Source organism: Camelina sativa, chromosome 10 (genome assembly GCF_030686135.1).
Source record: "Camelina sativa cultivar CO46 ecotype springtype chromosome 10, ASM3068613v1".
Lineage (NCBI taxonomy): Eukaryota > Viridiplantae > Streptophyta > Magnoliopsida > Brassicales > Brassicaceae > Camelina > Camelina sativa.
Window position 1 is genome coordinate 6,335,599 of NC_141889.1, and position 15,456 is coordinate 6,351,054.

Here is a 15,456-nt window from a genome sequence, read left to right on the forward strand (position 1 = left end):
AAATGTGCATTGTAACAAACTATACCTTACTTAATATTAATTGTAATTTTTTTATTTATTAAGATTTTTCATTTTCCTATAATTATTAAATAAATTTTCTTTTCATACATGTTAAAATATTATCAATATATTGACACATGTCGCGATTATATAAAATACTAACTTTGAAAACTAAGGTTTATATAATAAAATATATATAGAAAATAAATTATTTGGCTTGTGTTATATAGCTTAGTGAGCATTTCTAACCCTCTGGAACTCACTGCTAGATGCAGATGGTTCATGGGGAAGATGTGATCATGAATGCTGAGAAGAGGTAGACGACGTTCTTGGAAAAACTTGAGTACCTCTGTACAATTCACAGTAAGCCTTTTGCATTGTCGCCATGATGTATTCCGCCGCCGTTTTGTCATCAGTCGTTTGAATTGCCCCCATATTGAAACTGGCTATGCGCATTGGTATATGACTAGAATATGAAAGTAGAAAGTCAAGGGTTTCATTCAAAGTATTATATTCTATTTTTTGTCATATGTATAGTATTATCAAACCAAAATACCAAATCGTAAACAAATACTAAACATATCGCGGACAAATTAAAACACACATTGTTTCATATTTTAGAGTACTTTATATTTTGTTAGATAATCGCTGTTTCAAACACAAGTCGCCGACACAGCTATAACTTCGGTGAAACACGGCTTGCTTCGAAGATCCGCGTCCTCTTTTTTTTGCTACGTTTATGTATTGCTCGATGAGAAGTTTCGTCTTTGTACTCTTTTTCTCGTTATCAAAACATAAATTGCTATAGGTAAGTAACTAATTTGGACATATTCTGTCATATCCTAATATAATCCGCAAGCAAGAGTACGAAAGCAATACATAAAAGCTTAATTACTAGTGTAGATATAAATGGATTAATAACATATTTCTAATTTTACTAAAACAAGATTATACATAGTGTGTGATATATGTCGTTCCTATGTATATCATACTCTAAATTAAAAGTTTACATGAAATAAATATAAAATGATAATTTTCTATTAAATTTTACTAAATAGTATTTCATTGTGAATATGAAATATCCAAGGTTTTCATGTATTTTTTTTTCTAGAATTTTTCAATAACTTTATAAGATTTTCCTAAGAAATTTCAGTAACTTTATAAGATTTTCCTAGGAATTTTTGAGAATCTTAGTTTTTTTCTTTTTGGTTTATGGTATTTTTGGATTTTTCTTCAATTTTGATTTGGGTTTGGTTGAATTTTATTGGGGGTTTTTGGTTCGTTTCAACCTCTGTTACAAGTTTAGCTAAAAGAACTTTCTAAGGTGTATATTTACTGTAATATTGAAGTTCTGAATAATGACAAAGACAAATATATTTCTATTTCATCACCGTAAATATATTTTTAAATAAAAATATTAAAGTTGGCAAAACAGAAAGATACAAACGTATCGACACATTTCGTTATGAGGATAACTGGATAAGAGCTTCTTCATCGGACATTGGGTATATATGTGCATATATCGTAGGCTTCTCAATCTTATACGCACTTCCCCAATTTCCATATTTCTCACTTTTCTTACACGACTTGCTTAGAAGCTCAGTGTCTTTTTTTAGCTACGATTATGTATTGATCGAAGAGTGCTTTGGTCTACAAGTTATTTCACTTATAAAAAAATATAAATTGCTATAAGTAAGAAATTAATTTATATATTAACTAATATTTGACATATGCTGTCATTTCTTCATATAATCCACAACACAAATTCATGATCATTTAGAAATTAACGATTAGCCTCAACTAATTAAGGCACAAATATTAAAAATTCTTATTAGTGGTAAATATGTGGCTAAACATATGCATATGGAAAATGCGTGGCTATACAACAAAAAAAAACTCAGATATTGTTGAAAAACATAAATAATTGGTTCAATATAAAAAGTAAAAACTTAACTGACAACAAAAAAAAAATCAATAGTTTTCATTTAAAAGCACGAATGCTGCGGAATCACAAACTATGAAATATAATAAGCTACACGATTACAACAAAAAGCTAAAAGACATGAAAGAGTCACACAAAGGGTGAACAAATGTCCTTAAGAGACATGAGACTCTCAATGTGATCCGGAATAGGTTCGAGACAATACATGGGCTCGTTACAAGATCCATAGAAGCGCCTAAATGTATCATATTCAAGTGCTTTGACACTTCGGACACTTTTTCTGACGGGGTCATAATAAAAAGCAGAAATATCCTTAAACTTTAATTTCATCCGTAGATAAATAAATTCACCAGTATCAGTCGCAACTTTTAACGTAGCACTCCTAAGCAAATCTCTTTGAGGTAGAGGTATAATATTATCTTTATACGACCATTCTTGTTTATCAGCATCCTGCAAAACCCATATCTTGATAAAATCAAAATTATTGCAAACCCATGCTAATTTTCCTTGGTAACTCATTATAGATTCATGAATCAAGTTATCAAGCGTTGATCCAGCGACGTGGCCAGGTATTTGGAGTGATTTGAACTGTTCAGACCTCACATCAAAACTCATAATGACTATCTCAATGCTCTTACGTGATATATTTGCCTTATAATACACAACTCCGTTGATGGAATACCCAAAACCTTTAAAATAATGTAGAGGGCTATTCTCAGTCACCCTCCACGCTTCTTGACTGCCCAGTGTAAGAATTTGTGGCTTTTGATATGTGTCCCGACACCCAAGACCTTCTGCCAACGAAAGTAGCTTGTATGTATTCTCCGTAGGATCATATCCTAAAAAGCTTACTACGTACTTAGACATTTCAATAGGCTTGGACAAGGTTACATGCTCTTTCATGGTGGGATTCCAAATTATAACCTCTGTAAAATTTTGGAAAGAGATCAAGCCATGGTCAGAGTTTCGATAGTACTCGTATCGACCTTTTATAGGGGGCGTAAAATGAAAACTTTTCACGTCAGAATAAGTTGTGATGGAGTTCTCATCAAATGGAAGCGAGCAGAAGATCTGTGTTGTATCGTCTTGGTTAAAGGTGAGAAGAAGTCTTTGGCGAGGAATTGATGATTGTCTAACCGCGAACGAGTTGATGAAATCTTGTTGCGTGGTGATCGACCACCATAGCTTTGATACACATCGGAATCTCAAGATAGATTTTGCAGGCAGTCTCATTAGTATATCCCTCGTTAGATCAACGGGAATATATTTATGATCAGAAAATACTCCATCATCATCGCTTTTGTTGTCGCCATGAAAACTAGTCGTCGATAAAGATTGTGTAGTTGTTCTATGGATTTCTTTTGTCTTTTCTTCCATGGCTCTTGTTTTTAAAACCTTTAATTGATGGTTTCTGTTGGTTCAGTTTTGCATATATATATATATATATATATATATATATATATATATATGTCTAGGTTCATATTAATTATTTATATCAGTTTGAATTAATGTAAAGCACAAAAAAAAAAGTTAATTAGATTTGTTTCTTTAAATATTTAAGGTTGGATTTGAACTGAAATGAGGTGATATGGTGTCCTCTCATAGAAACAAATAATAATATATGATATATATCATTGTTTTGTGTGTTTATTGTTTATGGTGGTTTTTAAATTGTTATTTGCCTCAACTTTTTGTAGGAGATTCTTATACCAAAACACGTACTAGCAACTTAATTGTAACAAACCAGTAGTTAAAAATATCCAAACTAATTAAACAATGCAGATCTGTAAATGGGATAACTCACTTTTTGACATAAACCCATATATAGGGAAATTTGAAGTTTAGGATATGGCAGTTTATTAATATTCATTTTGTTTTCTGTCATGAATCACATATATGATATATCCAGTAATAATATTAGAAGATTTTTTAAATATTGATATAGATTTTTAAATATTAGCTGATTGTATTCATTAACTGAATGTAGGAATTTTTTTTTGTGTGTGATCAGCATTTGATATTTACTGGATATATATATATATATATATACATATTTATGAATTTTATTAATATATCCATAACTCATTTAATTATATTTTTCTCTACTTTTATCCAAGTTGCTATTTATTTAATTTGGTATAGTTATATCAGATCGGCAACCACATTTAAACATTATATGTTCGCATTAAAACTAGGAGAAATATTTAATGAATCTAAGATCATTATACACCACACACCAATAACTCGAAATAAATAAATCACCACGTCTTATATAAAATGACTTATTACGTAATACGGCCATATATAGTAATTCAGTCGTAAATTAAAAAGGCATTATTATTATTCTGATATAGGTGAATACACTATATCAAATGCGAGTGACGGAAACGGCGATCATGTGGAAGAAACAAGGTTTGTCGAGAAGAGTGGTGTCGGCTTCAGCTACTTCTGCGTATCGTTCGAAGAGCTTATTTTTCATATCCGCACCGAAACGATCCGTAATGAATTGGCCAGCAGCGTCTTCAGCCAACTCAGCCCTTTTCTTACCGTATAGTGACGGATCTGCAATCCACGTCATCGGAGTCGCGTTCATGTTGTCGGCTATCTTCAGATTGACCATTTTCTCTATTTGGAAACCACCACAACGATCGATCGCCGCCTTGACCTCCTCCGTACTTCTCAAGTACACTCGGATGTTGAAACCATCTCTTTTCTTCACGTCTAAGACATCCTTTTATACACGCACCAATAAAAAAAAACGTTATATCTAAACTCCATATATATTAAATTAATAATATACAAGTGACATCATCATGGACTTTTAATTATTGTCTAACCTGGTCTACTAGAAGTTGCAATGCTCGATCCATGTAACTTGTGAAAGGATGCTTGAGACTCGAGTCTTTGTCATTGTCACCTAATTGGTTCTTCGACCATGAAGGTCGACCACCAATCATCATAAACAAGGATCCTCCGATCTTGATCTCATTTTTCCGATACTTCAAGAAGTTCAATAAGTCTTCTTCCGCTTGCTCCGCGTATGCCCTCACCACTTGCTGATCGGCCCCTTCTATCCACGCCTTCCCTTTGTTCCAGCCTTCCTCCTTTACTTTCGTCGGTACCTACCATAAAATAATATAATATGCATCTTCTTTTTTTTTTTGGTCTAGCTAAGATCTAATTTGTTCGACATTTTTCAATTTTATTTTTGCTGATTAAATTGTTGAATACCTTCGAGAGCCATTCCAAACCCCCGGCAGTGGCCACATGGAGGCTATCCGGCATATGCAGTTCAGAAAAGATGTTCTCGTGAAGTCCATGATAGATGGTGTGAAAATCAAGATCTTTCTTGTCTCTTGTCATCGATCAAAATGTCTACCGCCATTGGATCTCCATAAAATGAACCGTATGCTGACCTCAGCAGTGTACCAACAGTTTTCTCCAGAGCTTTGTCCTTGCCAAAGCTTCCTATCCTCACTTGCTCTCCTGACTCATGCACCTGAGCAATGGCGGATCTAGGGGCAAAAACTATGTGAGGCACTAATAAAAAAAATTTCTACAACAATAGAAAAACATGGGAAGAAAATAAGAAAACACAAAGGAAAAACAATAAAATAGAAAATGATTGCATATGAGAGGGTTTGAACCCTTCTCCTCAAACTTAGAATGAGACACTCTTTTCCAAATGAACTAACATATACAATATTGAAAGGTCTAGCTGAACAATTATTAAAAAGGAGTGTGGGGCACGTGCCCCACCCCCTTTGGCTGTAGATCCGCCCCTGCACCTGAGGGAAGCGACTGTAGAACTCCATGGCTGAAGTAAGCATGATTAGTTTCGGGGTAATTATCTCTGTACTCTTCTAATTAATGATTAAGTGATGAAACAAGGAAGGATCATGAAACGTATTTATAGAGCCGCAGATACATGCACACACATACATGTATGCAATTGAAGGTGTTCTATGCGTCATCTACCAATGCTTACTTTTAAGTATATTCGGAATGCCGTAGAGAACCTTAACATCTAATTTCAAAAATGGACAATAGGGGAAAGTTTGAAAATGCTCAAAAACTCTCAATAAGTGGAATTCCACGTAAATTTAATTGATGTTATGCAACGTATGTTCCAGCTGTGCCAAATAGATCGAGATACATGAATTAATGAAAGAAAAAAATGAGTCTATCCTTGAAAATGTACATAAATAACAAGCAATATAATGTTGTAGTATCAGTTTATGAGTGGGCTAATATCACCAACAACTATAACATTGTACATTTGTTATTATGTCATCGCATTTCGTTTACCAGGTACTCATGCATGCTATCCCCACTTACAAGTTACAAAAACGCACACATACAACTTAGGTTTCCAATTCTTGGCTTGGGTTTTTTTGTTCACCAGTACATATATGTATGTATTGCTTGGGATAATATTCAATCAATAATATATATATATATATATATATATATATATATATATATATACTCACGACCAAATTAAATTTGCACTAGTGTGAAATTTGAATTTTACTTTTGGTGTGATAAAAAGATATATATCCTTGAAGCAAAAAAAAACAAACACGCACTAGAGAGACTAGAGGTGGGTGGACATTAATTAGGAGCAGTCTTGAAATTATGATCAAAACTTTATCAGTTTATCTATAAGTAGAATTTTCACAGAAACAGTAAGCATTCATCATGAATACGTCCAAATTGACTTTGCATGCATGACGAGTAAGATATTCGTTCAGAGAGCAATTACGCAATCACTTAATTATCCACTAAGTAATGGTTTGGTATATATATAGTTTGATAGTATAATCAATAAGAAAACAATAACTATCCACCATATAAAATATTCATTCGTTTTATCATAAATCACGAAATTATTCTACGGATGCTAACTAAAATCAATAACTAAATATTTTCTAGGGAATATTTATATAATGTACTAGAGAGTAGAGAGAGTCACCCTAATTCCCACCTGGACGTATCACGTACGTTGTTTAATATTTCAATTGACCCTAATAAAAAAATAATGCTATTCTATAATCTGGTCCATGCAAGAATTCTTGCGCACAATTAAACATTTTTTCGTACGCTTTATATATAATGTCGATGATCATATGTATATTCGCAGATGATCATATGCAATGTGTCATTGTTACAATCTTGGACTTAATTAATTTTGTCAGTCTACAAAAATTGTTAATGTATGGATGTTTCAGAGTGTTAACTTCATTCTGAAATAATTAGATATTTGGGGTTCTTAAAACAAATAAACAAAATTAACTTCCAAGGGTCCGGTTTGTTTACTTTTTCATTCTACTAGTTGTTTAAGTAATTTAATTGCTCTGGCGTTTCCAAAACAACTACCGTTTTAAATTAGGAAAACGTTAATTTCTTCTATTATCTGCCGTCTCTCCCTAATAAGGTTTCGAAATTAAAATTAGAAAAAAAAGACTTGCTCGAGTATTCTTTCATTTGAATTTTTTTCTGCTCATGTAACAAATTTTTTATGGAGCTCACATTATTATTATTCCTCCCGATAGCATTATTATTGGTATCTCTCTCCACTTCGAGTTCCATCTCGGGTATGTCTTTTATAATTGTCTTCCTTATTCCCCCATAATTATTTTGTTTAACTCTCTGAATATCTAATTCATAATCGATTTTTTTGGGTTTTTGGAGATGGATGGTAATAAACTTATGATCTATTGGGTCCTTAATTGTAGATAACGTGTTCGAATCTCAGACCTCGGTTAGTGGAAGAAACCTTCTTAATGCCAAGAAAAGTATGTAACGTATCCCTTTCAATTTAATGGTAGATATATATTTGGCAATTTACTTTTGCTTTTGTAAGCCTATGTGTGAGTAATGTAAGTAAGACTCATTGACATGTCTATGTGTGAGTAATATAAGTCTATGGACTCATTTACTTTTGCTTTGTATATGTCAGTAATATAAGTCTGATGGCATGTAATATTGATGTCTGTATAGTGTATATACTACATGGACTCGTAACAAAACCAATTTGCTCAATCTTGATTTTAATATCTAATAGTATTTTTGTGGGTGGGTTGTTTGGTTAAGTTTCAAATCTGATTGGGTTGGTATATCAAATTTGTGTCATATATAAGTGGTGTGACACTGCACTCGTGTTTTCGTTTGGTTTGAAACAGAGTGTGAAGTTAACTTTGAGTATCTGGACTACAAGGTCTTGACAAGGCGGTGCAAAGGTCCAGCGTTTCCAGCTAAAGAATGTTGTTTGGCGTTTAAAGAGTTTGCATGTCGTTACGCGACTGAGATCAACGACATGAATAGTGATTGTGCACAGACAATGTTCAGCTACATGAATATTTACGGTAACTACCCTCCTGGTCTTTTCGCTAACGAGTGCAGAGAAAGGAAAGATGGACTTGTTTGCCCTATACCACCTTTCTATTCACCAAACCTAAAAGCCTCCTCAACCGCTGATTCGAACCCTCCTCATCTCATCACGCTGTTGATCTCTGCTGCGACTGCTGTTTTGGCTTTCTTAGTGCTGACTTGATCAATCAGAGGAAAGTGAAAGAGCTAACAAACAATTTCACTTTGATACCTTATTAGTTAACCAAGTAGATAGAATTCTCAAACTGTTCTGTTACTGATTTAAGTGTAGAGACTACTTTTATCTCCAAAGAAAAAAACAACAACAAAAGAAGAAGCGAGCTAGACTTAACTTTTTTTTTTTTTTTGCTAAGCAGCTAGACTTAACTTGATTAATTTTATTACCAGAGGCAAAACTTATAGCCGAAATGTTAACAAGAAAAGCCAAAAGCCAAAGAAAAACTCAGTTTGCATCAAAAATCAAATGTCATGTGGGTACAACAAAATCTGGCTTCGGCAACAATTGAGACAGGAACGACAAAACTACTGTTAGCATCAATACTAACTGTATAAGAAAGCATGAAGTGGTCTTACATGCTGTCTTCTTGATGGTTCCGGTGATTTCTATGCACTCGTTTTGCAGGTCTTGAGCTCTGTTTGTTAAATTTGCAGCCTTCATTTGTACTTTTCCTAGCTTGTTCAGCGTCTCATGCGTTTCCTCTTTTGCCAATGACTCTTGTTCATCAAGAAACTTCATCTGACTGTTCAAGTTATCAATAGATCTTGAATATATCAGATATTCAATCTCGGCCTCAATCTTCTGCCGGAAGGTATCTTCAACCATGGTCTCTGTTCCTCCCCACGAGTGTTTGTTTTGGTTCGTGGTGGATTCAAGCTCACGGATGTGTGATTCTTTCACCTCGAGCATGGACCTTGTTTCTTCTAGCTTGATCTCCAGTTGCTCAACATTGTTGACCAGGGTTACATTCTCCGAGTGAGGTGAACTTACTTCGCTGGCTTGTTCATGATGTTGTGGCATTGGTTCCTTCCCAATCTCCTGAAATTGCTGAACCTCTGCATCCCATTAAACATGATAAATCATTTTTTCATGTGATGTTATTAGTTGATTCCAACATGAGAGAATGCAGGCTCTCGCTCATAACAAGATATAGGTATGGAACAGCAGTAAAAATAATGCAAGTTAAGATTGCTATACCTTTCTCAAGAGCATCTCGCAAGGCCAAGAAACCGTCGATGGCCTCTGTTAGTGGATCAAGTTCTTCTGAATAACGATTGTTCGTGTTCACCGACTCTTCTCCTTCTCCTCCCGCATCATCTTTTCTCATTGAAGTTTCTCCATTCATATCGGCTTCATCGCCATTTTCTCCACTGTTGAAATCCATCATTCTTCCACTCTGCTTTCTTGAATCAGATTCCAAGCTGGAATTATCCTTGTCAATATCGAGCCCCTTATCTCCTCTATGTTTCTTACTATTCTCTAAACGACTGTTTCCTCTCAGACCTGAACTAATCATTGGCTTCTCATACCTAATAACCTTGGGAGCTCTTGCAGCCGTCGAGGACTTGCTGCTACTTCGATCATCATCTTTTTCTAAATCAATACCAGCTGAAAAACCAATCCCTGCCACAAACCTAGAGTCATAACCAGTACTCCCAAGTAAATCAAAACCATCACCGGTACTTTTCAACATATTCACAGACCCAACAGACCCCTGACTCTCCTGTTCGACTTCGGGTGACTGAAACAGCATCTGTTTACCATGTGAATGAGCAGCACCCGACACCCTTTTCTTCAAAACTTTGCTATTATTATTCTCCGTATTGGCAGACGTGTCCTTAACAACAACAAGATCTCTCCTGATCCGTCTCCATTTTCTCAAACCTCGTCCCTTGGAAACAGGAGAAGAAGAACCACTAACAGAACCAGCACCAGCACCAGGTGAATCAAAATCATCCATGGGTTTATTATTATTATCATTACCGATTTCAACACAAGTAGAAGAAGTGGAAACAAGGTTCACACTCTCATCTGAGAAAGACCCGTTGTCCAAACTCCTACCATCATCATCAGCAACGTTGTTGCTAGCACTTTGTTGAATCAAAACATTATCGTCAACAGACTCAAGCGCATAGCTTTCACTCTCCAAATCCATCAATAATCTCTCTCCCTCAAAACTCACAAGATTCTAAAAATCATATCGGCTTCAGAAGCAAGGTAGCTCAAAAAAATCAATAACCCAAAAAAAAAAAAAAACCAATCAAGCGGGGAATCAAAAGTCAACTCACCACCAAAGTTACAAAACTCATTCGTTCCTTGACACGAATATATATATAAAGGTGTGAAATTTGCCTACCATGCGCCCACCAACATCTACCAGATCAATCAAGACCAATGAATGATTCCTTAAAATCCAACAAGCTCAATCAATGGAAGAAATCCAATCAATGGAAGAAGAACACATACATACGCGTGTTTTTGGAGAAAAGGGTACGAAAACGCAAAAAAAAAAAAAAAAAAAAAAAGTGAAAACCCTAATCCCGATTCCGATTCGATGATCTGATTCGAAGATCTATCTATATTAACCCCTTCAATGTGGAAAGTTTCATTGTCGGAATATAAAGTTTATTCCTTTTTCTTTTTCCTCACGATCAATTTTGTTCCTTTTACAAAAAAAATTCGGTTTTTTTTTTTTTTAATTATATTGGGGAAAATAAACGACCACATACGTAAACGTGTGGGTTGTTGGATTAATCACGTGGCGAAATCGGATGCACTCTCAGCATCAACTTAGTCATTTTTTGACCGTGAGATTGGAAACCTCATTCATTCCTAACAAAAATATCATTTCTTAATAATGCCTTGGGGCTTTGGTTATTTTTTTACATTGTTCTACGCACTGATGTAAAGTTGAATGAACCCTTTCAACGAACCTAAAAAACATGGGGTACACTGGACTGGAGAATAAACAGAAGATGATTACAAGGTTACGATCACCAAACACAAAACGTCACAAATCTTACATCCGAGAGGATTAACGCAAACGATATGGGCTACACACTCATTACACTGAGAGAGATAGACAGAGATACATAATATAAGGCGAATCAGAAAGGCTTCTCGTAGCCTCGAGCTGGAGGTTGGTCCCAAGCTTGCAAGAATGCTGCACACACATAAATTAGTCAATCAGCTATATAAGAAGCTAATAACAAAGGAGAAATAAAAACACTCTTAACAAGTTAACTGATGGTTGTTTGTTGTCTCCTTACTCAGTGGTATTTCGCCCAGTGACATGAATATCGAATCATCGTCTGTGTTATTTGCTACTTGGTCATTTCCATTAGCTCCCTGAGACGTTTTCAGAGGAAGTTAGCACCAAAATCCAATTCTATCCTAGCCTAACACTTGACAAGTAGAGTAAGTACCTCTCGATCTTGAAGGCTAACTGCGTTGTTATTCTGTGCCACACTACTGCTACCCGGGTTTATTGGAGGAATGTTTCCAAAGGAATCAAGAAACTCTACCATCATGAGTCCTTCATTGTAGTCTGGAACATCATCAATCCCCATATATGGAGCAGCTTCTTGCCTGTTAGATATGTTAGTAAAAAAAACCCATAAGCCAAATGTAAAACATGTGTATACATACATATATATATATATAGGTGTAGAGTAGGACTTAGCCGTACTTTCTTCCCTGATCATTGCTGGACTTTACCACCTCTGGAGAATCATCATCCAAATCAATCACTTCTATCTCTTTGCCATTGCTCATCCGAGTACTGGTACTGAACTCAAGAGACTTACTAGAACTGCTGATTGAGAGATCAAAATCAACAGCTTTACCAGATCCCCTTTTGCCATCATTCACATCTGACGCTCCCCCTAGATTTAGGTCACAGATCTTAAACGAAGCAGGAAACAGCTGATGTTCTTCAGCATACCCAGGACCTGTTTCGCCCGTGTGTGTAGAGTTTTTAACCAGACTTTCATTGCTGAACCTTCTTCCAGCAGCACGGTCAATAAGTCTTTTGTTGAATGAGCTTGGCTCTTCTTCTTCTTCTTCTTCAGGTTTGCATTGGGTTTCGCGTTCATTGGCTTCAGAAACTGGCAAAGGAACCCAATCTCTCTGTCTTTTTGCTGCCTCCTCCAAGTCACTGTCTTCACAAACCCGTTTCTCACCTACTTTCCCCACCGAATGTGATCTGTGCAAATTGGGCAATTCTAATCCTGGATCTTTCTCACTATTATCCCTGAGAATGCTATTGGGGAAAGAATTAGACCTATGACATTTACTATTCTCAACAAATTGAACAAGAGCCGAAGCTTCAGCTTGGTCACTGATATTTTCATCGCCAGTACTATCCGCTTTTCCAGATGATTGGTCTCGAGTCTCAAATCGTTTTCGGGTTTGATCTTCTTCTACGAGTCCAGAATTATGAGTGGTCTCCCTGATATTTTGACTCAAATAATGCCTTGGGCCTTTGGCAGTCAGAGAAGAGCGTGTCCTCGTAGGCACCTTCTCAAATTTACAAAGCGTTGCCAAATCAATATCACTCTTGGTGAATGATTCATCAGCTCCACAATGTTGATCAATAGATGCATCTTCAAAACGTTGATGGATAGATCCATCTTCGGTAGCAGTCTGGTTATCATTCTCTCCACCATTATTACCAACAGACCTACCTTTCATCTCTCCTGATCCAGCACTCAAGCTAGAAGAACCTTCGGATACTTTTGAGATTTCACAATCGTGTACTATTTCTTTCCCGGCACTCGAGGAACCAGTCTTAGACTGTGCCTCATCCTGGAGATTGTACTTGTCCAGCACAGACTCAGAGTCACCCGCTCCTTCACGCTTTCTCATGAACTCACCGGACGCTGACCGCTGAACAGAACTAGCGATATCCTCAGCAAGTGGCTGCTCTTCTTGATGGCCAGACACAGAGTCATCACCAGTCTCGGCCTCAAAAGCTTTACTCCTCTCAGACCAAGATCCGCTCCTCCCAAAATCAGAATCATAACGGTGAGAGTGAGACCTCCTTCCTTTCAAACTATTCCTGGAGCCAGCAGAGCTGTAGCCATCAACATACCTCCTTTTATCTGGTGGAGGAGCTGAAGCATCCATTCGCGATGCATCTTGTGACCTGGAACTCTGAAACTCACCAGACTGCTTCCTGAAATTACTACAGTTCTGCCATTTATTGGAAAGCACAGTTTGTGGCAAAACACCCTGAGAAACCAAGTACTCTGTTGCTAGACGACCTGCCTCCATGAAAACGTCATTACCGCCACCGCCACCACTTCTACGTTGCACAGGTGGATGAGGGAGAGGCGGAGGCAGGTGATTCTGGTATGATTTAGAGCGTCCTCTTCCCCGTCCGTATCCACGGTTAAAGCCACGGTGCTGGTGATCAGAACCATTGAAACCATGTCCTCTCATAGTAGGACGATCAGGGGAAATTCGAGAACCCATTCCAATAGAACCAGATCTACTATACCCATTCCCAAGATTACGTTGCCTAGCATGCATCTTTGTTTGATCCCCCTAAATATACACACAGAAAAAAAAAACCCTAATATATATATATAACACAGTTCTGATTCCAAGGAACTCACAGTAGTAGTAGTAGTAGCGAAACCATTTTTGTCTCAAAACCAAGGAGGGAACTTTTGAGGTTATTATTATTGCAGCTTCACAGAACAGAGCAGCTTCAATCCGAACTTGTTATAATTGGGGGCAATCCCTTGTTCACAGTCCCAGCGAGAGAGAAAACAAAAAAAAAAAAAAAAAAAAAAAAAAAAGGAAAAAAACAAACAAAACGGTGATGGGATCTCGAGTTCGGTGAAGATCTAACCTCTTCTTCTCTCTTGTCCGATCATAGGGGTTTGTTTCCTTTGTCCGATTAGGTAGAAGGAACGAGTAATCTGATTCAAGTTTTCTCACTTCATCTAAAATAAAGAAGAAGAACCCTAGAGAATAGTTTCCTCCTCCTCCACCACAAAATGATACAAACACAGTCAACAAAATCACAGGTAAGAGAAATCACTGTAATTGTAATTCTCACATCAATCTCCGATCTCAGATGACGGACACGAGTCTCAGTCACTGTAATTCTCAAATCAATCTCCAGATTTCAGCGGCGAAGATATCGATCCTAGGCTCTATTAACGATTTTTGTTTCTTTTTGGGGTTTTTTTTTCACATTTTTATTTTTGCGTCCCTCAATCGAAAAAAGTGTTTCTTTCTCCTTCCCTTCTTTCTACAAATATATTTCTTTTTATTATTGGGATGCAAAGAAGGAAAGCATGAACACGCCACGTCAGCTTCACTTCACGCGCCTTCGTCGCACGTATGATTCAGTCTCTCTCTAGGGCCTACCATTATTATTTGCGAGATGGACCAATCACATAAAAATTATCGATTTTATCATATTATAATAATATATAGTAGTGTGTTCAAGTGTGGACTTTGATAATTAAAATATCTAATTGTTTATTCTCTTTGGTTAACTGGATTTTTTTAAGAAACGAAATCTGTGTTTATTGTTTGTCGCACGTTCTATTTTGGCTTCGATTGGTAACCAAAATTTAGGAAAAGAAAGAGGGAGAATATCTTTATTCTACAATTTTTTTACCATTTGAAAGTAATATTTTTCCCCTACATTCATCTACATTTTTAAAAAAATAAGGAACAATAGAACAAAAATGTTCCTCCCCAAAATTGATGAGGAACAAATAGAACAAAAAAAAAGAACAAATATTCAAATTCGTTTTTTATTTTAAAATAAATAAAAAAATATGTTTATTAATAAAATTTCAATTTTGTAATATAAAAACTTTCATATTTTCACAATGTATTGACAAAAAAAATATTTTTGATAGGAATTTTATGCTAAACTAATTTTAAGGCTCTATTTGAAAAATTTATTATATATACATTAGAATAATATTAGTATTACAATTGAAATTAAATTTATTTAATATTTAATATATTCTAAAAATATTTTTATTGTTTGGTTACCATTTACTATTTTGTTCATTCTCTGCAGATTTTCTTTTCATTCTTCAAAAACTGTTTATTTCATTCCGTATTGTTTTTTTTATTCATTTTCTTTTTGTGT

The 15,456-nt window shown here is 35.7% G+C and overlaps 5 protein-coding genes across 6 annotated transcripts; 1 reads left to right on the forward strand and 4 right to left on the reverse strand.

The window, feature by feature from the left end:
* Positions 1 to 1,954: 1,954 nt before the first annotated feature.
* On the reverse strand, positions 1,955 to 3,342 carry LOC104717599 (putative F-box protein At4g21240). Its single transcript, XM_010435197.3, has one exon. It carries the CDS (start codon positions 3,317 to 3,319, stop codon positions 2,072 to 2,074), a length of 1,248 nt encoding a protein of 415 aa, XP_010433499.2. The 5' UTR covers positions 3,320 to 3,342; the 3' UTR covers positions 1,955 to 2,071.
* Positions 3,343 to 4,192: 850 nt separating this feature from the next.
* Positions 4,193 to 5,850, reverse strand: LOC104717600 (gibberellic acid methyltransferase 1-like). 2 transcript variants are annotated; one of them, XM_087470488.1, is made up of 4 exons: positions 5,731 to 5,850; positions 5,174 to 5,457; positions 4,780 to 5,064; positions 4,193 to 4,673 (listed from the first exon to the last, which is right to left on the reverse strand). In XM_087470488.1, exons 2-4 carry the CDS (start codon positions 5,303 to 5,305, stop codon positions 4,311 to 4,313), a joined length of 780 nt encoding a protein of 259 aa, XP_087326614.1. In that variant the 5' UTR covers positions 5,306 to 5,457; positions 5,731 to 5,850; the 3' UTR covers positions 4,193 to 4,310. The 2 variants fall into 2 exon arrangements, with proteins under 2 accessions (XP_087326614.1, XP_087326615.1); XM_087470489.1 differs by having other exon boundaries at positions 5,702 to 5,825.
* Positions 5,851 to 7,411: 1,561 nt separating this feature from the next.
* Positions 7,412 to 8,670, forward strand: LOC104717602 (GPI-anchored protein LORELEI-like). Its single transcript, XM_010435202.3, has 3 exons — positions 7,412 to 7,539; positions 7,681 to 7,740; positions 8,128 to 8,670. Exons 1-3 carry the CDS (start codon positions 7,464 to 7,466, stop codon positions 8,496 to 8,498), a joined length of 507 nt encoding a protein of 168 aa, XP_010433504.2. The 5' UTR covers positions 7,412 to 7,463; the 3' UTR covers positions 8,499 to 8,670.
* Positions 8,671 to 8,762: 92 nt separating this feature from the next.
* On the reverse strand, positions 8,763 to 11,058 carry LOC104717603 (WPP domain-interacting protein 1). The gene is made up of 2 exons (XM_010435203.3): positions 9,531 to 11,058; positions 8,763 to 9,388 (listed from the first exon to the last, which is right to left on the reverse strand). Exons 1-2 carry the CDS (start codon positions 10,486 to 10,488, stop codon positions 8,802 to 8,804), a joined length of 1,545 nt encoding a protein of 514 aa, XP_010433505.2. The 5' UTR covers positions 10,489 to 11,058; the 3' UTR covers positions 8,763 to 8,801.
* A 180-nt stretch (positions 11,059 to 11,238) lies between these two features.
* LOC104717604 (uncharacterized protein At4g26450) lies at positions 11,239 to 14,603 on the reverse strand. The gene is made up of 5 exons (XM_010435205.3): positions 14,191 to 14,603; positions 12,022 to 13,880; positions 11,759 to 11,921; positions 11,603 to 11,681; positions 11,239 to 11,496 (listed from the first exon to the last, which is right to left on the reverse strand). Exons 2-5 carry the CDS (start codon positions 13,863 to 13,865, stop codon positions 11,441 to 11,443), a joined length of 2,142 nt encoding a protein of 713 aa, XP_010433507.1. The 5' UTR covers positions 13,866 to 13,880; positions 14,191 to 14,603; the 3' UTR covers positions 11,239 to 11,440.
* Between the last annotated feature and the right edge of the window lie 853 nt (positions 14,604 to 15,456).